General features: G+C 43.7%; 1 protein-coding gene across 1 annotated transcript in view; it reads right to left on the bottom strand.

Annotated features, from left to right (window-relative positions):
• Positions 1–24146, bottom strand: part of PPP4R4 (protein phosphatase 4 regulatory subunit 4) — a 158858-nt gene that overhangs the window by 40120 nt on the left and 94592 nt on the right. The window contains 6 exon segments of the mRNA XM_042454785.1: positions 850–933; positions 3020–3097; positions 5509–5628; positions 8511–8680; positions 12087–12209; positions 12354–12475. Of these exon segments, the coding sequence (XP_042310719.1) occupies positions 850–933; positions 3020–3097; positions 5509–5628; positions 8511–8680; positions 12087–12209; positions 12354–12475 (697 nt within the window).

The following is a 24146-nucleotide window of genomic DNA, read 5'->3' as shown; positions in this document are numbered from 1 at the left end:
TAACAGAATCTCAGTCCTCTCTTGGTTCCCATTAGCAGTTAAAGGTACCTAAAATTGGCAAAACCTAAGCAAAGAGTCAGCATATTGATAGACTAAGGATGCCCTCCCTTTCGAACTGTAATTGATTGTGTCCCTAATAAACAAACCTAGAAAGATGCACACCCTCCTCTTTATTCACTCAGGTCTTGCTCTGACAAGTGATATCTGTATTTCTTCCTGGATGGCATAATGATAGTTAATAGTTTACCATTACCACATCCAGCAAGTATCTTTCAGACATGAAGGCACTGCAGATGAACCACCATCATTATCCAGGTTACAACAAGAAGCATAGATGTCTATTCCATCCTTTATTTTCCCCAAAGCACATACTGGCCTGATTACTATCCAAGCTAAAAGACTAATTTTGCTCTGAAACTAAAAAGGTAAGATACTTATTATCATTATAATATCCTTGTCTCTCCTGATTCTGTCAAAGATGACTCCGCCCCCACCCCCCACGAATCGGAAATTTTGCAGATAGACAAGCCCCATTGGTTATAACGGGTGTGCGTTCCCACACGGGCAGCAGGCACACCACCCATGCTGTCCCTCCCTGTTTGCCGTCTGCAAAGGACCAAAATCGCATACCTCAAGTCTGTGAATTGGGAGGGACAAGTATACACAGACACATACACACAATTAAAAAAATTCACTATATCACATTTAGGGGTGAAAGTGTATATGGGCAGAAATTACAGTTTCACATTCCTCACAACCCCACTTCTGTTTTCCCATTGAATGTCTCAAATGCCTCTCCATTTGGGTTGAAAGTAGCAAACATGCATCTTTTCAATTTAGGCAATTTACCTTACTGTCTGATCCTCCACCTTCCCCTCCGGTGGACAACAATTCAAGGATTTCGGGAAGGTGACCTATTAATGCATCTAACACCTAGTTAAAGAAAAGAAGTATCACTCACATTTCCAATATCCATTGCATCCTTGTGTTACAAATATGTAACATTATTGATCCCTGTTACTTACTTCTGGTTACAGAATTAAGAATTAGGAAGGTATGGTGATCTAAATCTTGCTGAAAGACAGAATTAGTGATGGCAAGTCAAGCAGATCAAGAGTCAGAACTACCAGTCACCGCCATCAAGCAGTGGGCAAGAGATTCCCACCATTACCTGAATATGCATGCATTTTTCTGTTAGCATTGTTGTTTCTTTGACAGGTGCTGAGGCACTGCTTGCCTCCTAGTTTTATGAGTAAAAGCAGAAATTGCCTTAACTCTGTCTTAACTTGCCCTGCAGTAAAAGCCAGCAGTTCCAAGTAGCAAACTGCCTCATCAAACCTTTTTGCAGAATGTCTCATCATCAATTCCAATCTTAGGGGAAATCATTCATAAAATAACCATTCCAAAGGACTTATTCCATTCAGTGACTGCACTCATAGGTACATGGTTTTGTGTTGGGGGGGGAGGGGTAACATTCAACATAAATCTTCACTGTTGCTATTATGTCCCTTCACGTCATTTCTGACTTATAGTGACCCTAAGGCAAACCTATAATGATTTTTTTCTTGGCAAGATTTGCTCAGAAGGAGTTTGCCTTTACTTTCCTCTGGAGCAAAGAGTGTGTGACTCTATGGCTGAGAGGGGATTCAAACTCTGGTGTCCAGAGTCATAATCCAATGCTCAGACCGCTATAATACTCTGGGTCTATTCATTATCCCAGTCTTCATTATCTTATTTTAAACCATATTTGTGAAACATTCAGCAGAAAAGAACTAAGAGGGGGCATAATACTACTCCACCTTTATACTTAAATGATTCCTCTTTTTTCGGTTACATGAATACTGAGAAACCATCAGCATGTCCTCATAATAAACTTTTCTAAACATGCTCAGATCATTCCTTGCATAACTTTCTTCCTACAATATCAGACCAAAGCTTTTGATTTACCATCATGTTTTGTGACAAAACTGACTACAGCACTCCAAATAAAATCATAGATTCATAGAATCATAGAGTTGGAAGAGACCACAAGGGCCATCCAGTCCAACCCCCTGCCATGCAGGAACTCTCAGTAAAAGCATCCCCGACAGATGGCCATCAAGCCTCTGCTTAAAGACATCCAAGGAGGGAGACTCCACTACACTCTGAGGGAATGTGTTCCACTGTCGAATAGTTAGTTTCCTTTTGGTACTGTAGCCTGCTGTAAAATCATTTGCAATCTTTTCTTAATTTGTATCAATTCCCGGGTCATCAATAAAGCCTGATGGACTGATGGACACTGAACCAAGATCAACCCAACTAGTTTGATATCAGGCCACTAAAAAGGTAAAGATTTCCCTTTTGATGTGATTACCAAGACGTGGCCAACTGTAGGGGGCAGTGCTCATCTCCATTATTAAGCTGAGGGAGCCAGCATTGTCAAAGATGACTCCGTGGTCATGTGGTCAGCATGATTAAACAGCAAAGTGTATGGAACACTGTTACTTTCCCACTGAAGGGGTATCTATTTATCTAATTGCACTTATATAAATTTACAGAGCTTTATAAATAAAGGATAATAATAATAATAATAATAATAATAATAATAATAATAATAATAATAATAATATACACTTTCGAACTGCTAGGTGGGCAGAAGCTGGGACTAGTGATGGGAGCTCGCTTTGCCATGCAGTGCTTGGGTCCTGAACTGCTGATCTTGCAGTTATCAGACCTGGCGTCTTAACTGCTATGCCACTGCTAGACACTACTTTATGAGTGGGGCTCTTCTAGCCATTTTTTGTCTAATATATGCTAGTACACTTAGCAGCACATTTTCAGCCTCTCTTGGGGTTGTGCTTAAGTAAAAGATTTCAATCATCACTTAAAGATAAATTATACTGAACACCTACCATTATGACTGCACAATAAAACAAACAGAAATGATTCATCTCATCAAGCATTTCTTACTATGTCTTCCTATAGTGTCATTTAGGATAATTGTAAATGATCTTAACGTAATCAACAAATATGTTATTACCTCTAGTGACTCATCTTGTAATAGGGCTACCAGTTCTTTATGTATTAAATACACATCGGTATTTAAAAGCTTAGCAACCTGAAAAATAAAGCAACAACAAAACATGGTCATTAGTCCTTTTAATGTGGTCATGTTTATTTTTCAACAAAGCCTGAATGCCCATCAGGAAACAAATGTGTACACCAGCTCTCTAATACCAACAAGCATTCTTCAAGGCCACAGAGGGCATGCTGTTTCCTCACAGCTTTCAATACAGCATCATGTTACTAGAAGCATCAAAAAAGCATACTTCATAAGTTCTGCATCTTGGAATTGTGCTCTTGAGTACTGAGATGGCAGTTTGCTAGTTTTTTAATACTGCAAATATTCTCTAAAAAATCTTTCAGACAGTTTAATATTCCTCTGATGTGTAATTTCTTCCAGGTTAATACATATATCTGATGGCCAGATATATTATGTATGATTCTGTTGTTTGAGATTTCCACAGTAAGAACCATTTCTAATACTGACCAGCAAGGTGTGGGAGGTAATTAATGTTTTGCTAAGACAGGAAATGGCCATGACAGCCTTGAAAAGAGACCTTGAATAATCACACATCTTCCTTTTTGGGCCAAAGTATTGAACTTGGTGGTGGCTGCTCAATCCTAGATCTATAAGGTGATGTTGGTAACCAATATTTATCTCAGGCCTACACTAGGAACTCATGCTTAAGTTTGGAACTGGAATTACCTTGGCCACCATGATGAATATCATGGTGGCCAAGGTAATTCCTATGGCAGGAGAGCAGGAAAGATGATGATACATCCCCAGAATACACACTTCAAATCTCTCCCAGCAGTTTCATTTTTTTATATTAATTAGCATGGGGGAACAGCCTAGAGCATGTTGAAATCCCATAGTAGAGATACTAAATGTGTTATTTTTTAAACACTCTAACATTTAAAATCTACATCTAGTGAGCAAGATAATACATCTGCTACTACAGGAGGTAGAAAGCTGTCTCATACTGAATTCGAACATTGGTCCATCTAGCCCAGTAATGTCTAGTCAGAGTGGCATCAACCTATCAGGATCTTTACTAATGGGGTTCTCATTACCTGCTATATGACAGTTTTACTGGAGCTGGTAAAGACTGAACTTTGGATCTTCTGTATATAAAACATGCATTCTGGCACTGAGCTACAGCTCATCCCTTAGGATAAATATGCACCTTAAAGGTGTAATCACAGATTTGTGACACATGCTCCAGCCTTAGACTAATGTTCTAGGATAGTGATAGCAAACTTTTTAGGGGCCAAGTGCCCAAACTAAAATGCTTTCTGACACTGGGTGTTACCTAGTGCTGGGGGCAGGACTTCGGGGGGGGCGGGACTTCTGGGGCAGGACTTCTTCCCCTCACAACCTCCCAGGCCTTCAGCTGCCTCTCCAGAGGTAGCTGAAGGCCTGGGAAGGAGGAGCAGGCACATGCCTGTTCCTCCTCCTCCCCCAACACCCTCCTGGGCTTTCAGCTACCTCTCTGGAGACAGCTGAAAGCCTGGGACAGCCAGGAAGAGAAGAAACAGGAACACACCCGTTCTTCCTCTTTCTGCCCTTCGCATGCCCTGAAAAATGGCTTTGCATGCCATCTCTTATGTGTTCCATAGGTTCGCCACCAAGGTTCTAGGAAGATTATTTATTTATAATTCTCAAAGAAAAACAATTTTGTTATTGTTTTTCCTTTTATTTATACAGCACATGAAGGTGTTCCAGAGAATATTGATTGTTAAATTTTGCTTCATTTTATTAGTCCTGCATTTAACTAACTCTCTCTCTCTCTCTCTCTCTCTCTCTATATATATATATATATATATATATAAAACTATATATATATATATATATATATATATATATATATATATATATTTCTTATTTGTTGTTAATTGCCCTCTTGTTAACTCCAATCCATGGAGACCCTGTGGATAAGATATCACCAAGCACCTTTGGTGCTTGTCTTGTAGCAACTGAATTTAAAATGGGGGTTAGAATCTTAAAAGATAAAATGGTTGACTGGTTATGGTGTGAGAACAATAATAAAATGTTACTTGATGAAACAATTTCTTTAAAGACTATAATTACTATCAAACAGGCAAAAGGAATGTGTAATCATCTGTACAATGCAGTCCATTTAAAATACTTTGTGTAAAACAAATATGTAGAGTATTATTATAAAGGATGGCTGGTATACCAGAGTAGCCATTTTAAGAGAAGGCACCAAAGATCTGCATTTTTTAAAAAAAAAAATCCTGGCAGACAATTTTTCATTCATTTATATGAAACACAACTGGTTTTTTTTAATCTATGAAGACCTTTTCATAGTGCAATGCATATAATGTTTGCCACAAGCACATTAGCTACATGAGAAAAATCCAGAAAGCTGAGGGGGGGAAATCACAGTGATGATAAACTGAAATAAATGTTTGTCCAGTGGTGCATGTCATTCCTCAACTTACTTCATAGAAGCCAATAGCCATAGTGTGTCTGACTGGTACTTCAGGGTCATGGCAAAGACAGAAGAATGTAGAATACAATTCTAAATTGAAGTTTTTTGGATCCACAAAAACCATCATGGCCTACAAATAGAAATTGATGCAGTATTTAGTGAAGAGTAACACGTTCAGGTTTTAAATACACAAGTGTATATTTAACACTGCAACTAGAGTTTTAAAAAGGCTAACTAACCTTTGTTTAGAAATCTTATGAAAACAAGTGCCATTGAGCTGGATGTGAAAAAGAACATTTCATAGGCACATTCCGGACGAGCCCTATTGGGCGCTGTCATTACGCGCGAGGGGCGGCGCTTCCTGACGCGCCTTGCTCCTCGCATGTAGGGAGGGTGTCAAAATGGCGATGCCCTATACAGATGGGCGCTGCCATTTTGACGTGACGGACGCCTAGCGTACACACGTCTTGGCACCTTGTGACGCCGCAAGGGAGCCATTGGCACCTTGCGAGTCACAACGGCGCCTCAAGAAGAACCCGCACTGGGGAACCGCACAGTTTGTCTGCTGTGGTTCCCTCGTGCAGCAAGCACAGTTGCCAGCAGACCGCCCTTTTGGGCAGTCTGTAAAGCACCTAAGACAGAAATTTATAAAATAAGAATATAGGAAGAAACAAGCTGGATCAGGCCAAAAGGCCTATCTGATCCAACATTCTGTTCACACAATGGCCAATCAATCTAGAACACCCACCCAGCAGGATGTGCATGAAAGTGCACCCTTGATCTTGTTTTCCACAACAAATGAAGTATATTGCCTTTGATACTGGAGGCTATATATAATCCTGACTAGTAGTCATTGATAGCCCCATCCTCCATGACTTTGTACAATCCCCTGTTAAAGTCATCTAAGTCTCGAAACAGAAAGGCCAAAAGTGGGGGCATGGCATTTAGACGATGCATACCCCAAACATGGCCTGAAGCTGCTATGATGACACCACAACTCAGAAAAGCCGGCTTGAAAAGGAGCAGGAAAAAATAGCAGCACTGGTCCGTGGTTGTCACGGCACCCCCAATCGACCCTTTTTGAGCAGTCTGTTTTGCCCCTAAATTGGGAACCATATCTACATCTTTTGGAAGTGAAATTCAGAGTTTGACTCTTTTCAGTATGAAGAAGTACTTCCATTTAATAATAATTAATAATTTGTTTTATTTATATACCGCTATTCCAAAGATCATAGCGGTGAACAGCAAGTAAGCTAATTTGCCCCCAACAGTCTGGGTACTCATTTTAGCGACCTCGGAAGGATGCAAGCCTGAGCGAACTTGGGCCCTTTTGCTGGTCTTGAACTCGCAACCTTGTGGTTTTGAGTGAATGGCTGCAGTACAGGCATTTAACCACTGCGCCACCAGGGCTCTGCTCTGAATCTCCTACTACTTAACTGCTAAGACTAAGGCGCGTTACAGACTGCCTGAAATCGGCGGTCTGCCGGCACCGTCATTTGAGGCGTGGAGGAGCCCCAGCGGGCAAAATGCGCAGATCCTCCGCGTCACAAAAAAGAAGCCCCAAAATGGTGCTTCTTGTTGCGGCATGCTAATGATGCCGTGAGGCGCCAATGACGCACTCGTGACATCATTAGCGCCGTGCCATGTGCAGACGCTAGGCGTCCGCGACGTCAAGATGGGGGCGCCCATGTAGAACGGGCGCTGCCATTTTGTACGTCCCCAGTGCGGAATGGGCCTAAATTAATCAGTGGATTAGCGAAAGCTAACTGAGTGAAATCATGTATATTAAAGAAGGTGGATGGAAAACAGTCCTTCTCCCTCTGAAAATACTAAAGCTCATTCATCTGATAAAAGTGATTGTCAGTACATTCAGGAATGGCCAAAAAAAATTATACACAATAAATAATTAACTTACAAGAGCTCATCCACAACAGGCACTACTTCAAGATTTTAGAAAAAGATTAGACAAATTAATAAAGAATAGGTCAGGATGGGTGACATGATAGTCATGTTTAAATATTTGAAGGGATGTCATATTGAGGATGGCACAAGCTTGTTTCCTGCTGCTCGAGAGATTAGAACATGGAGCAATGGATTCAAACTACACTAAAAGAGATTCCACCTAAATATTAGGAAGAACTTCCTAACAGTAAGGATTGTTCAGCAGTGGAGTATGCTGCCTCAGAGAGTGGTGGAGTCTCCTTCTTTGGAGGTTTTTAAACAGAGGCTGGATGGCCATCTGTCAAGAGTGCTTTGACTGTGTTTTCCTGCATGGCAGCGGGTTGGACTGGATGGCCCTTCTGGTCTCTTTCAACTCTTTGATTCTATGTATCTAACACCTCTGTGCCAAGAGGCAGTGTGCCACCAAAAACAAGTTGAAGAGTAGCAACAATGTGAGAAGGTTATTGTCCACATCACCTGCCTATGAGTTTTCCAGAGGTATTTGGCTGGGACCCTTGATGTGGTCCTTTGGGACCCTTCTTTGGTATTCAATCTTGCCATACCAATATGTTTATGGAGAAGTATTAGTAAAGGAATTCTTCCATCATACAGTTACCCTAACCAAGGTAGTCTAGTTTTGTGGTACAAGTGAAAACTATACAACAGTTGCTATCACAACATATGGAAGCAATTCTGTGGTGCTAAGAGCTCCTAAGAGCCACTGTAGTAGTGGCTTCCTTGATTGACAACCTGTGTGATCTGGTTTTAAGAAGTCTCTCTTTCTACTTGTTCTTGCAAAATAGTAGGGAGAAATGTAATTTACCATTTACCTGGTCATCTGGGACGTGCAATAAAGGTCACAATGTGAACAGGCAAGTTGCAGCCCAGGGTTCTCTTTCGAAGCCCACTCCCTGCTACTGCCATCATAAAATAATCTTATGGGTCTCTTTCTCATTCATGAAACAGTATGTTCAGGGGAGGGGGATGTTCCAACTCTTTAAAAGCCAGGAGTAGTTTTACAAGACTCTACACAAATTATAAATGTAAAATTAAATAAAATAGTTCACTCACTGGTAAATTGTAAGCACAGTTCTTCCTCACTGATATGTACTTCTTTTCCTGTTCTAGGGTTTGGAGCTGTACCTGGTTGTCATTGTGCCCATTTTCCTGCTCTAATCCCAGTGTGCAAAGCTTCTTATAGAATTCCAAAAATCGCAAATGCTGCTCTGGTGTAAAAATCCCTTTAAACAAATAAAATACTTGTTCAATATTTTACTTTCATATACTGGTGCAAGAATAACCTGTCAAGAGAGCTGGGTTAGTGTAGCTGATAGTATAAGACTTGGGGTCCTTTTGATCTGGATTTAAATCACTCTTCTCCCCTGAAGCTCATTGACCAATATTGGGTTATGTCACTCTGCCTGCTAAAACTATTTCACACAGTTGTTGTGAGGTTTATATATTCAGTCTGGAACAAGAAACGAATTCCTGAGCCCCAGAAATCACAGTTCAGTTCTGTCCTGAATTTAAAATGAATTCTTGTCCGAATCATCTTGAATGTTCTGTGTGCAGTAAAGTCAAATTAAGCAGCTGTTTCACTAGGCATTGTTCCAGCAAGCTGAAGTCTGTGTTGGAATTTGCTTTGATCCTGAGTTCCAGAGAAGACTGCACCTGCATCCAGTTGGTACCAGTTCGGAACCATGGGCAAGAGACATCACCCAAAACAATTTTTTCTAAAAATTCCCTCATTCATTCTTATGTGACTATCCCCTCTGGGAAAACCTTGTGAAGGAGCAATAAAGATGGGAAGTATTAATCTTCAGGGATAATATTCTTATCTCTACATTTTTAAACAGGGCATCTGCAAATTAAAAGGCCAAAGCCAAACAAGCGCATAATTTTTTGTGGGTTTTTCAGGTTATGTAGCCATGTTCTAGCAGAGTTTCTTTCTGATGTTTTGCCACCATCTGTGGCTGGCATCTTCAGAGAATGCTTTGCCTGGGAAAATTGGGTGTATATATACTGTGTGAGCCTGGGAATGCAGGAGTGATTTGCATGTGTATTGTTCTGTGTTGACGGCTGGCCTCAGCCTGGGAGGCTAATGCAAATGAGGATAAATGTCTGCTAATTGGTGATAAATTATCTGCTGGGAAAGCCCCTGACTCTGAATGGTTTCCCAATTGCATTTGCTGAATCCTTATTTTGCTATTCTTCAGGACTGGCAGCCAAATTTTGTTCACTTTAAGGGTTTCTTCTTTCTGGTTGAAATTATCCAGATGTTTGTGGATCTCAATGGCTTCCCTGTCCATCCTGACATGGTAGTGGTTGGCATGGTCCAGAACTTCAGTGTTTTCAAACAAGCACATTGAAGCATAGGGACAGCTTCCTCATATCCAATAAGACTTCTCTTCTCCAACACCTCCATATCACACTGTAAACATACTTTAACAATTCCACAAAAATTTTAGATAGTAATCATAAAGGCTGCTCCAGTTTTTGGAGATTTAAAATGCAAGAAGTATATATTAATTTCCGCTCTGGGGCTTTTCTGATGTATTGCCGAAGTAGAAAACAACAATGGGTGCATCCACTTTTATTGGAAAGTCCCAGATTTTGTTTTTGCTCTTTCCAATTTTATATTGGGTTAAAATAAATCAACCTAGGGAATTGGTATTAAAGATAGCTGATTGTACCAGGAGCTGAAAGAAAATATTCAGGGATAAATAAAATATGTTTATCTCCAAAATCTCCAAAATAAAATCAGAAATAAAAGGAACAAAATCTGGTAATTTCTGTTCTTTTTAATTAGTGTGGATGTGTCCTACGCCACTACAGCTCTGAGAGTGCAACAGCATTGCAGGAACAATTTGATTCAAACTGTGGGAGTGACTATGTTCTCCTGGAATTTGTTATATGGAGGAACAGGAAATTCAAGTATAGTCAGACACCCATTTTAGACTTGGTCTAAAAGAGATGGGAGCTCATGATGAATGGGAGCTTCTTAGAATTCAGATATCAACGGCAGACATTGTTGAGAGTGTATTGATTGTGTATTTCTGAATGGCAGGATGTTGGACTGCCTGATTCTTGTAGTCTCTTCCAACTCTATGGTTCTAACCTTTAAAGCAGGCATGAGCAAACACAGTACCTATGGTCCAAGACCTTCATACACCCTTCTCCAGCCCTCACAGAGCTGTGCTTTCCCAATTTTTTAAAAAATGACTAAAATATCCCATAAATCCTGTAGGAAGTGTAGGGCAATTTTGCCATGAAAGGGAGCTCTTTTAAGATGAGATGAGGCCTTTTTACTCCAGGAAGTAAAACAGAAGTCATTCACACTGTTGAAAACAGTCCCTCCCCACAGCATTAAATGGCCCCAGTGGGCAAAATAAACAATGGCAGATTTGCTGCCCACATCCCATAGAAGGCATGGGAGTCATTTTGAACAAATACACACGCTTCCAAAGCCTTTTGGGAGGGGATTAATGGAGGCCTCTCAGAAATGCCCTTTCCCTACCTCTGTCTTAAAGCTAACCTCTGCACTAGTTATGACAAGTAGCACATTGACCAGTATCCATTCCCAGAATTTCAAGACACAATATCCCCCAGATTACATGACCACTGGCCACACTGTTTGAAAGAATGTAGTTGAAAGGATCTGGCTGAACCCTCATCCTGTGTGGAGACAACATTTTGGCAAAAGCATTTGTATGGTTATCTTAAGCATACACAGGACAAGCATCAGCAAACCTGTATCTAAACATCATATCGAAAGAAGGAATTTTCTCTACATTCTGGACAGTCACATATATTTATGACCTTTGTATACATAATGTGGAATCAGGAAATGTTAGCATAAGAGGAAATGGGTTTTCCATCATCACTCCCAGAAGCACCTCCTCATATCAGTTAAGGAACATCTTTGCCTGTACTCTGCTGGAAACTCACTTTAGTCTTTGCTATGATCTTGTGCTACTTGGATATAAGCAAATGTGTGGAGGCACAAGACTGTTGCCATGGCATCTGGTTCTTTCTGCCTCTGCTTTGCGTCTTCATACTCAATGCTCAATGACTTCTGTGCCTCTGCATTATGTGTACCAAGCTATTAGTGACTACACATGTACACCAATTCCACACATTAATTTCCAGGGCAAAATATATTTCACTGCAAAAAGTTCAATCCAGACTATAAAAAGATTATAAATTCTCTGAGGCTGAGACAGTGTGACTTACCCAAGGTCATCCAATGGGTTTCCATGACTGAACAGGGATTCAAACCCTGCTTTCCCAAAGTCCTAATCCAACACTCAAACCACGACACCAAAAGTGGCTCTGAACAGGATATCTAAAATATCTTTTTCTAATCCTGCTGTTATGCAACTCTAATCTTTGAGACAAATGTGGATTATAGATTCAAATAGATCACTAAACATAATATCATTCTTCTCTTGGTAGAAAATTACAGTGAATTAAATCATATAATTAAACAAGATTTTCTGCCTCATCTTGGCTGTTCAGCCCCATTTATGCCATTCAAAAGACAGCATGCTTGTGAATGCAGTATTTAAAATAACTATAACCCAAACATTACCCAGCATTTTCTTTTTAAACAAACAAACAAAAATGTTAAGGACCTCTCAGTCTTACCATATAGTCCATTACAAAGCTTCCCTAAGTGGTAAGATAATGAAACCAGAATAGATTCATCTGCTTTGAAGGATTTTTCACAGAATGATTTCACCAATGGAAGGACAGTTTGACTTCTATCATCTAAAAAATGAGAAAAGGTTAAAAAGGTGAACAGAGCAGCCATTTACAATATTTAATCAAAACATAAGCATTAGTACATTGTGACAGCTAGAGAAACTGCCAAAGTAATTTTCTCCACATTCTGGAGAATCAACCCAATCTTACCTGCATCAAACATTTCTAGAAGATTGACTAAGGTCTCAAAAGCTGCAAGACGTACACTACTACTTTCATCTCTTGCTAATTCTACCAGCTCAGGAAGCACTACATTTTTTGTTAGCTCCGTCCTACAAAGACAAGAGGAATAAGAATAACAGAAGTAAAACAACAAAGATGGGAAGACATGTTAGCTACTGTGCCATCCAGAGACATGTGGGAGGCAGGGGGCTTGAGAATTTCCTCCTTAAATCCCACAAAAAGTATTACCAGGCTGGTAGAAGGACAGGTTGCTCACCTGTAACTGTGTTTCTTCGAGTGGTCATCTGCGAATTCACACAAATGGGTTATTCTGCGCCTGCGCAGCAAAGCTCGGAATTTTCTAGAATCTCTGGGCAGAATGCAATGTATCTTTCTGCAACTTTTTGGCGGTAACCCCGCCCATCCAGTATGTAAGGCCCCTGGTGACCCGCTCCTCTCCAATTCTGAATGAGCTGCAAGCGGCGCGGCAGCAAGCGTTGTTAATGAGCGAGACACTGAGGGGATGGATGGGTGGGTTTGTGTGAATACGCAGATGACCACTCGAAGAAACACAGTTACAGGTGAGCAACCTGTCCTTCTTCTTCATGGTCTCTGCAAATCACACAAATGGGTTAGACTAACAAGCTTAAGTCATTGGAGGAGGGAGTGTCTTAAAAAATCTCAAATTTATTCACATACATCAACAGAGCATAAGCAACAGTGTTTGCAAAAATCTCTGTGTTAAGAAATCAGTGCAATTATAAGAACGCAATCAGCATAAACCAGAAAGTAACACTGCCCTCCCAAAAGCTGTATCTTGTCTAGCCCTGGCATCCAACCTGTAGTGCCTAATAAATGTCAAAGGTTGGGACCAAACTGCAGCCCTACAAATATCCTCTAGAGGGACCTCCATTAAGAAAGAAGAAGGCCATTCGGGACAGGGTCTCCCTGAGAGTTCATAACACAAGTAAATGACATTCATTATCTATTTTGAAAACCTCTGAGGAGAGACAGGCAGGCCTTTTTTGGCCACCGAATAGCAAACAAAGAGTCTATTAGTAGACCTCGAGCCCGAGGTCCTGTCCAAGTAGAAGGCTAATGCCCTCCTAATGTCCAAAGCATGAATCCGACGCTCCTCCCCAGAAGTCGGGTTCGGAGCAAGCATAGGTAGCACAATGTCCTGGTTCATGTGAAAGGACAACACCACCCTCGTCAGGAAAGAGATGTCGGTCCGGAGGACCACCTTGTCCTTATGAAACCGAAGATATGGCTGATCCACCCGCAGAGCACAAAGTTCCCCAGCCCAGCAAGCTGATGTAATAGCCACCAGAAAGGCTGTCTTCCAAGTCACTAGCCTCAAATCCACAGTAGCCATAGGTTCAAAGGGCTTGAGTGCAAACCGGGATAGGACCAGGTCTAGGCTCCAGGCCAGGGTCGGTACGGAGCAGGGAGGATGCAAATTAATTAAACCCCTTAAGAAACGTCTTCATAAGTGGATCTCTAAACAGAGAAGGTTTACTGTCAAACACATAGTGCGAAGAGATAGCTGCCAAATAGCATGTAATGGAGCTTAACGAGAGACCTGCATCAGCCAAGGACATCAGGGACTCCAGGATTGTCCGGATGGATACCTGAGATGGCAACACGTCCTTGCCATTGAGAAAGGCCAAAAACTCTTTATCTTTATCAATGACTTGGATGACAGAATTGGGAGCATACTTATCAAATTTGCAGATGACACCAAATTAGGAGGAATAGCTAATACCCCAGAGGACAGGATCAAGATCCAAAATGACCTAATAAGACTAAAGCTGGACCAAAGCTAAAAAATGAATTCAACACGGAGAAATGTAAGGTATTGCACTTAGGGCGGAAAAATAAAATGCAGAGATATAGGATGGTGACACCTGGCTGAATGAAACTATGTGTGAAAGGGATCAGGAGTCAAGTAGACCACAAGTTGAACATGAGTCAACAGTGGGAGGCGGCAGCTAAAAGGCCAATGCATTTTAGGCTGCATCAATAAAGTATAGTGTCTAGATCAAGAGAAGTAATAGTGCCACTGTGTTCTGCTTTGGTCAGGCCCCACCTAGAATATGTGTCCAGTTCTGGGCACCACAATTCAGAAAGGACATTGAGAAAAACTGGACGTGTCAAAGGAGGGCAACAAAAATGGTGAAGGGTCTGGAAACCATGCCCTATGAGGAACAACTCAGGGGCTGGGGATGTTTAGCCTGGAGAAAAAGGTTAAAATGATAGCCCTGTTCAAATATTTGAAAGGATGTCATGTTGAAGAGGGAGCAAGCTTGTTTTCTGTGTCCAGAGAACAGGACACGGAACAATGGATGCAAGCTCCAGGAAAAGAGATTCCACCTGAACATTAGGAGGAACTTCCTGACAGTAAGGGCTGTTCGACAGTGGAAGCACTCCCTCGGAGGGTGATAGAGCTCCCTTCCTTGAAGGTCTTTAAACAGAAGCTGGATGGCCTGCAGGGATGCTTTGATTTGGATTTCCTGCATGGCAGGGGGTTTGGACTGGATGGCCCTTGCGGTCTCTTCCAACTCTCGATTCTAATGAAACTTGTCCCACTGTAGCGGTAAGATTTTGAGTGGAAGGTTTCTGCGCCGAGGCGGAGATTTCACACGGACACAGGTGGCAAAGACGTCAATGCCGAATCCGCCATGCTACCAATGGCAGAGACGGCATATCGGGATGCAAGACCAACCATTGTGTAGGGACAGGAGATCGGGACAGAACCTAGACCGGAGATAGTCCCTTGGGCCACTGCAGAAGGGGAGCGAACCAAGGCGGTCTGGGCCACCAGGGGGTGACCATGAGGCATCCGTCCAGTCACCACATTTTTGCTAGCACCCTGGTAATCAGCGGAAAGGGAGGAAACGTGTTGATCAGGCTTGCGACCACTGGAATTGGAAGGCGTCTCCCAGAGAACCCGCGCTTCGAACCCGAGAGCAGAATTGGAACGTGGGCATTGTTGGGGGAGGCGAACAAGTCTATCGTTGGTGAACCCCACCGCGAAAGAGGGAGGCTACTACGCTCGGTGCAGCCTCCACTTGTGACATGTTTGGGAGACCTGCTTGAGCTGGTCGGCCAAGTCGTTTTGGTCCCCGGGAAGATGAATGCACTGTAGCAGAATGCTGTGTTCTATACACCACTCCCCACACACAAGGGTGATGTCTAGAAGAGTCATCGATCTGGTACCCTTGCTGTTGTTGACATAGTACATTGTTGTGGTGTTGTCCGTCAGGAGAAGTACGACCTTCCAAGAGAGGAAAGTTTGAAAGGCTCTGAGGCCTTCTCCACCGCCAGCATCTCTGGCGCATTGAGTGCAAGGCGGACTCTGTCTCTGTCCACTTGTCCTTGATGGCATAGCTCAACATGTGGGCTCCCCATCCTTGAGAGAGGCATCGTGTCAATGTGATGTCCGGTTGGGTGGAAACAAAAGGCATGCCTGAACAGACGTTGTTGGGCTGGAGCCACCACGTAAAGACTTCTGAACCTTCCGCGGATGGTGAGCATCTTGTTTGAGCGTCTTGCACGGGATCTAAGACTGAGAGGAACAAAGACTGTAGTGGTCTGAGGCGAAGTCTTGCCCACAAGGTGACGAAGGTGTGGAAGCTGAGATGACCCATAGCCACTTGGACGATACGGCCGGAAGATGTCTCCGGCTGAGGCAAGCCGCACGGCTGACAGAAGAAAGAACCGCTTGGGGGAGGTAAGCTCTGGAAGACTCCAAGTCAGAGTGTCCCAATGAAATTGACTTCCTGGATGGGGTGAAATTTGACTTCTCAGGTTGATGCGGATCCCAACGAGCTGAGGAGCTCCTGGGCGAACAGCACCCTGTCGAAGGACTCCTTCGGATGAAGCAGTGAAAAGCCAGTCGTCCAAGTATGGAAGACTGTGACTCCCTTCTGGCGGAGGTAGGTGACAACGGGTGCCATACACTTGTAAAGACCCTCGGTGCCGAAAGAAGACCAAAGGAAGGACTCTGTACTGAAGATGTGGGGCGAATGGCGAAGGCGAGGAACCTGCGGTGTTGTCCCGTAGGCAATATGAAAGTACGCGTCCTTCAGGTCCAGTGTGGCAAAACCAGGCATCCTTCTGCAAGAGTGGCAGAATAGAAGCAAGAGTTACCATCCTAAAACATCTGTACACTATAAAAGAGTTCAAAGCACGTAAGTCCAGAATTGGCCTAAGTCAATCTATCTCCTAGGGACAGTGAAGTACTGGAGAAGAAGCAGTATCGACCCGAGAGGGCTCTACAGGGTTCGATAGCGCCCTTATCCAAAAAGGAGCCACTTCGTCAAGAAGGGTGTCCGAGGGACGGTGGAAGTAAAGGCTCCGGTGGTCAGTACCAAAGAACTCTAGGCATAACCCCGCCGACGAGTCAAGTACCCAAGAGTCTGATGTAATAGAGGCCCAGGTCCAAAGAAGGGGCCTAAATCTCCCTACAGGGAGTGGCAAATGCGCGGAGGATCTCAGAACTTTTTTCTTGCCTCTAGCATCCTTTTTCTTGTAGCCTTTTGGAACCGGGTCTGGGACGGTTGGCGCCGGTCCTGGTGAGAAGAAGGCGATCGGACTGTCTGGATGGAAGGGACCGTCCTGAGGCTGGAAGTGGCGGTCGAGTGCTGGTAATGTTGCTGGTTGTGACGGAACCAGGTGCGTTGGCCACTGTATCTCTGCCTGGGTGGCCTTGAAGATGAGGCCGACATGCCCATGCTTTTTGGCCGCCGTTTTCATCCTGTAACGGAAACCAGTCTCTCATCCATTTCCTTAAAACAGCCCGGAATTATCAAACGGCATGTCCTCTATTGCTGATTTTGTGTGGAGTCAAGTCTGACGAACGCAGCGGCATAACGACGAAGGGCCACCGAGCCAGAAAGAACTGGAGGCGCGTGCAGTAGAGTGCCTTGCCAAGATATTTGCTGCCCACCCACAAGATGGACTTCATTGCGGAGGCCGTCATCACCTTTTCTTGTCATCTGGGAGCTCGAATATGACTGGGTCCATCTTTTCCATCAGAAGCTGCACTAGCTCCCATACATGCAATAATTAGCAATTTAATGTCCAGAGCAGCAGAGGCATAAAACTTTGGCCCATCCGTCAATCTTCCTGCTCTCCTTATCAATCGGAGAAGAGGACGGTCGGCAGCAAAGGAGGTTTGTGAACCTCCACAGGCTAAGTTCGGCTTCAGGTGGTTAAACAGCCAAGTCGGGCCAGACGGATAAACCCTGTATAGGTTCTCTATTTTCGTCGAGGTCGAGGAGATGGTGCCGGCGTATCCCAAGAACTTCTGGCGATCTTCTCCAAAGAGGGAAGGAAGCCAGAGAAGGAGGAGCAGGGGCACAGCTGTGATCCGCCGCTCCACCGATCGAACTGTCGTCCTCGAGTGGGCCACTTCAAGCTTGAGGGCATCCGCCATCCGGATGACCCGTCAGAGAAGGATCTCACATCGTCAGTTGGAGATGGAGCATCCGCTCACCAAAGTTGAGAGGCTGGTCAATATCCAACTGCTGGGATAAGTGAGCGGGAGCGCGAGACAGAGGGGGACCTGCATATCCCTGCGACTCAAGGGGACGGGTCCCTGCTAGGAGGTCGTTGCCTGGAAAAGTCCTCGGCTCTAGACAGAACGGCCCGTCGCAGTGGAGAGTGAAGCCTCACTCTGGTCGGTCCGGGGAATTGCAGCAAGATGATCCGCGTCGACAGGCAAGAGATACTGGCCCGTGTACAGCAGATCCGGGTATGAATCAAAGAGGGCCCGGTCATGTTGATCACGGTCCAGAAGGTAGGGTCCCGACAATCCCTGTGAAAAGCCTCATCTGCTTTGTTCCCCAAGTCAGCCCTATCTCTGCTCGCGCGGCCTGACGATCCCTGTCCAGGGCCTCGTCTGCCTCAGCTCCCAAGGCAGCTCGTCCCTACGTTGAGGGGAAATCTGATGTCGCCTGGATCAGGATGGAGACCTGGAAGCCCGTCTAGGTCTCTGGGAGACAGAGGGGCATCGGAGTCCGGAATTCCCCCTCGGACTTGAAGCTGTGGCCAGGTGAACATCTCCAAGTCCTCGTCCGGGACAGTGAGATGAGAGGAAATGAGGACCTCGGTTCCAGCGGCGGCGGGGCGGAACTTGAAGTCAACTTCGGGATCGGAGTGGCGGTGGGCCTGGACTCCGGAGGGGGTACCGATACCGTACGTCCTCTGCGCTGGGTCTTAGGAGGCGGGGAAGCGGTCCTGGCCTGTCTAGGTCCTGAGAGTCCTTGGAGGACTTTGAGGGCTTCTGCTTGTCAGCATGTCCCCTCTTGGAAGACTTGTCCGGCTTGTCTGTGGTAGAAGCTGAAGTAGTGGGCTGAGCAGGGTCCTCTGGGAGGAAGCCGCAGGCTGAAAGACCTTCTCATACAGGGACGCCTGAGCTTCTGGTCCCGGTTTTTTAAAGCCTGAGTCGTCATGGCTTGCAAATGTCTGCAAGTCCCGGGAATATGACCCTTGCCAAGGCAGAGGACACACTTGTCGTGCCTGCAAGAGGGTATTTTGACCCCACACTTGGTGCACCTCTGAAGGAGGCCATGAGCAACACGGGTAGATGAGGGGGTAGTTGTTACCGGTCCGAAGTCAACACCAACAGAGAGTCCGAATAAACGTCCAAAAGGGAGATTCCAAAGAGGGGTCAGAGTCCAGTCCGTTCCAGTAATAGCCAGTGATTTCAGTCCGTAAGGATATCAGATGAATAGAACCTAAAGAGCGAAGTTCCTCGAGCTGCTTAGCGTGTCGGAATGAAGGAAGTGGAGAGGAGTGGGCCACCAGGGGCCTATATACCGGATGGCGGGTTACTGCCAAAAAGTTGCAGAAAGATACATTGCATTCTGCCCAGAGATTCTAGAAAATTCCGAGCTTTGCTGCGCAGGCGCAGAATAACCCATTTGTGTGATTCGCAGAGACCAGAAGAAGAAACACAACTTCCAATTTTGCCATATTCATTTAAGGCTTAGTTCTAAGGTAAACTGTTCAAACAGTCCCAAGTGGACCAAAGTACCTTATGAGTTTTGACAAAGTATGACTTTCATGTCAAAAAAATAAATAAATAAATAATCTTTAGTTCCTCCACTGCCTTCAGGTGAAAACTCAAGTTGCTGTCTTAAATCCTGGTGTTTTGGTACACTTAGTACTGAAGACTCTAAAATTAGGGGCTGGTGTGCTTTCTGTCCTTAAAACTGGTGGCTCTACCATCAAAGAAAAGAGAAATGAGGTTTCAAAACAACTGCAGAAATAATAAAGTTTGAGACTGCTTTAACTGTCCTGGCCTCAGTACTAGGGAATCCTGGGAAATAGGGATTAAAGAAATTCTCCAAAATCGAATTAGGAGAAAAATGCCAATTTCGACAATTTCTATAACATGTTAGAGAGGAGAAATTCCGGAGTAATTCTCGATCAATGAGTAAGAATCTTGATGGAGTCATTTCGAATGAGGGGGAGAGAAGAACCTTCATCTACTCTCGTAGCCACAATTTTGCATATTTTGTGTAAGAAAAGCTACCATTCATCTGGAGGCTATTTCTTTTGTTAGGGGATTTGCTCCAACTTTGCTTAATACACAGCAGCTTTGCTTTGAAAAACAAAAGATAACAAAAAGGTGTTATCTTTGCCATGCTCCACATTCAAATTCTCACAGAACAGAAAACTTGAAATCTCAAACTTAGTAGGAAAGGCTGGCCACAGTTTTTTGGATTAAGACAGTATTTTGATGATAAAAAATGACTAATACTTTGATGAAAACAGTTACATCACGTGATCTGGAGATTTACCTTGCAGTGGAGACAATTGATTTGGGTTCTCCAAGGCCAAGAAATCAAGTACATACACACACCACACACAACACACACACAACACCACACAATGCAAATAAATGTAGTGCCTAGCAGCATCAAAAAACCTTGAGAGAGCTGGAGAAGAGTTTGCATGTCCTGCCTCTGAGCTGAGAGAATGTGCCAATATTTTAATTATATGCAGACTCTTAGCATCACCATGGGAGAAGTGCAGAGAGAGAGGGCAGGGAAATGTCTAACAATAGGTAAGCTGCTCTGATAGCACCACAGACTGCTGGAACTGCAGTCTAATAACCAAGCAGGAATCCTCAATTAGAGCAGAGTAGGTTGTGATGGCAAGAATTCTGCCATGAATAAAAAACCTACCATGAAGGAATACCTAGGAGTTGGGTTGGACTTGCCCAAGGTCAGCCAGTGAATTCTATGGTGAACTGGGAGGATCCCAGCTCAGCCATGTAAATCCACAGGGTGACATTGGGTAAATTTTGTCATGGGATGCCCCTGAAGCTGAGATAGTGTGACCCTCACAGATGAGAAGGGGAGGGGTCGGTGCCAAGTGGCAATGCTCTTCTGCCAAGCAGGAATCCTCAATTAGGAGCAGAGTAGGGGTGATGGCAAGAATTCTGCCATGAATAAAACTACCATGAAGGAATAACTAGGAGTTGAGTTGAAGCTGAGAGGATGTGACTTGCCCAAGGTCACCAGTGAATTCTATGGTGAACTGGGAGGATCCCAGCTCAGCCATGAAATCCACGGGTGACATTGGGTAAGTCACACTCCTCATTCCTGGAAATTCGCACTCTCCTTGCAAAATAATAATAATAATAAAAAAAATAATAATAAATAATAATAATAATAATAATAATAATATAATAATTTAGCCCAGCTCTTCAGCCAAAAGGCTATCAGCAGCTTACAAATTACTAGATATTCCCTGCCCTCAGGCTTGCAATCTAAAGGGACAAGAGACAAAAGGAGAAGCAATGGCAGGGAAAAGTTCAGCAGGTCCTCATTCTCCCACATTCCTTTTGTGAGGGTCACATTCTCTCAGCCTCAGAGGCAAGACATGACCAACTTTCTCCTCTGCATCTCTCTCAGTGATGCTAAGGTCATGCAATAATAATAATAATAAAATAATAATAATAATAAAATAATAATATCCTTACCCAAAATGGAGGACTAGATGTATTTTGGATTTTGGAGTTTTTCAGCCTCGAAGGGAGTACTGCCCCCCAACAAGCCTTGCATGCCAGGAGAGTCCTCCAAAGTCAAACACACAAAAACAGTCATGTTTTAAGAGGATCATGGGGAAAGGGAGGTCAAGTTTGGATGCCCACCTGGCCAAGACACACTCTCACAGCCATCGAAGGGAGGCACTGCCCCCCCCCCCCCAACAAGCCCTTGCATGCAAGGAAGTCCTCCAAAGTCAAAACACCAAAAAACACTCATGTTTCCAAGAGTCATGGGAAAAGGGAGGTCAGAGTTTGGATGCCCACCTTGGCCAAGACAACACTCTCACAGCCTCGAAGGGAGGTACTGCCCCCCAACACGCCTTGCATGCCAGGAGAGTCCTCCAAAGCACAACACACAAAAACAGCCATGTTTCCAAGAGTCATGGAGAAAGGGAGCCCAGGGTTGGATGCCCACCTTGGCCAAGACAACACTCTCACTCTCTCAGCCTCGAAGGGAGCGACTGCCCCCCCAACAAGCCTTGCTGCCAGAGAGTCCTCCAAAGTCCACAAACACACAAAACAGTCCATGCTTCAAGAGGTCATGGGGAAAGGGAGCCCAGGGTTTTGCAAGAACACCCTCTCAGCCTCGAAGGGAGGCACTGCCCCCCCCCCAACAAGCCTGCAGCAGGAGAGTCCATCCAAAAGTACACACACACAAAACAGCATGTTTCCAAGAGGTCATGGGAAAGGGAGGTCAGAGTTTGATGCCCACCTTGGCCAAGACACACTCTCACAGCCTCGAATGGAGACACTGGCCACCCCGAACAAGCCTGCATGCCAGAGAGTCCTCCAAAGTCACAACACACAAAAACAGCACATGTTTCCAAGAGGTCATGGGGAAAGGGAGGTCAGAGTTGGATGCCCACCTTGGCCAAACACACTCTCACAGCCTCGAATGGAGACACTGGCCACCCCCAACAGCCTGCATGCCAGAGAAGTCCTCCAAAGTTAACAACACACAGACAACCCAAGAGGTCATGAAGAAAGGGAGGTCAGGTTGGATGCCCACCATTGGCCAAGACACACTCTCTCGCACTGTGTGTGTAAGCATATACACGCAGCATTACACTTTCAGCAGCTCCACAGTTTTCATATATATATAGTATGTATGTGTGTGTGGTGTGTGTATGTATGTATGTATATATATATATATACAAACACACAAAGAGTGTGTGTAAGCGTATACATGCAGCATTACCACTTCAGCAGCTCCACAGTTGTCTGTGGTGTGTATATAATATATATATATATAATATGTATGGTGTGTGTAGTATGTAGTGTGTGTGGTAGTATGTATGTATATATATATATATATACACAAACACACAAAGATGTGTGTGTAAGCGTATACATGCAGCATACACTTCAGCAGCTCCAACGTTTTGTGGTTGTGTATATATATATTATATATATATATTCGTGTGTGTATAGTATATGTATATGTATGTATATATGTGTATATATAATATATATACACACAAACACACAAGAAGTGTGTGTAAGCAATACATGCAGCATTAAACTTTCAGCAGCTCCACAGTTTGTGTGAGTGGTGTAATATATATATATATATATGCGTGTGTGTATATGTATATGTATGTATGTTATATATAACAAACACACAAAATGTGTGGAAGCATAAGACGCGCATAAAACTTCAGCACCTCCACAGTTTGTGAGTGTGTATATATATTTATAATATAATGCGTGTGTGTATAATGTTATATGTATATGTATGTATGTATATATATTCAAACACACAAAGAAGTGTGTGTAAGCACATACATGCAGCATTAAACTTTCAGCTGCTCCAGTTGTGTGTGTGTGTGTGTGTATATGCGTGTGTGTATAATATATGTATGTGTATAGTATATATACACACACACCAAAAATATGCGTGCAAGCATATACATGCAGAAATAACACTTTCAGCTGCTCCACAGTTTGTGTGTGTATACACACACATACACACACATACACACACATACAGACAGCTGTGTATTACAATAATAAATACGGCTTCACTTTGGCAGTAACACTATAAGTGTGTGTGTGGATATTCTGCATCTCCTGCCATATATTATATTAATTATTATTATTAGACTGGCATCACCATGGGAGAGGTGCAGAGTTGGATCCCATGTATTCTTCATAGCAGAAGGGGGTTGGACTGGAGGCCTTGAGGGTCCCTTCTAGCATTTCTTGTTGAGGCGGGCTTTTTTCCCTTTTGTGTGTGTGCCTTCAGGGTTTTTAAGCATAGGAATGTTGTTTTAAACCCCTGCCAAACTTCCTTTTGGAGATGTAATGAGTTTGAAATGCAAAGTAATTAGCGTAATTATTCGCCTTGTCTTTTATTGTCATCAAGAGAAATCGGTGAAAATATTTCGCTGGCTGCGGGAAGGGAAGAAGAAATCACCTTTTGGAAGAGAGATTTGTGGGAAGAATATTTTTTTAAAAAATTCTCCTCAAGGTTTCTCTGACCGAGGAGAAAAACATGGTTCTCCAATCACTACTGGGAAAGTTAGTTTTACGTGGGCACCAAAGCTCTCTGACAAAGAAGGCTAAATGTCTCACAAAACTACCATCCCCAAAATTCTCTACACTGAGCCAGGGCAGTTAAAGCGGTCTCAAATGGAGTATTTAGGCAGTGTGTTATGGACCAGAGTTTGGTGACCCATTTTAGCAGTGTCATAATCCAATGTGTTAAGTGAACAACC

Source organism: Sceloporus undulatus, chromosome 1, assembly GCF_019175285.1.
Source record: "Sceloporus undulatus isolate JIND9_A2432 ecotype Alabama chromosome 1, SceUnd_v1.1, whole genome shotgun sequence".
Classification (NCBI taxonomy): domain Eukaryota; kingdom Metazoa; phylum Chordata; class Lepidosauria; order Squamata; family Phrynosomatidae; genus Sceloporus; species Sceloporus undulatus.
This window is presented reverse-complemented; position numbering and strand designations above follow the sequence as displayed.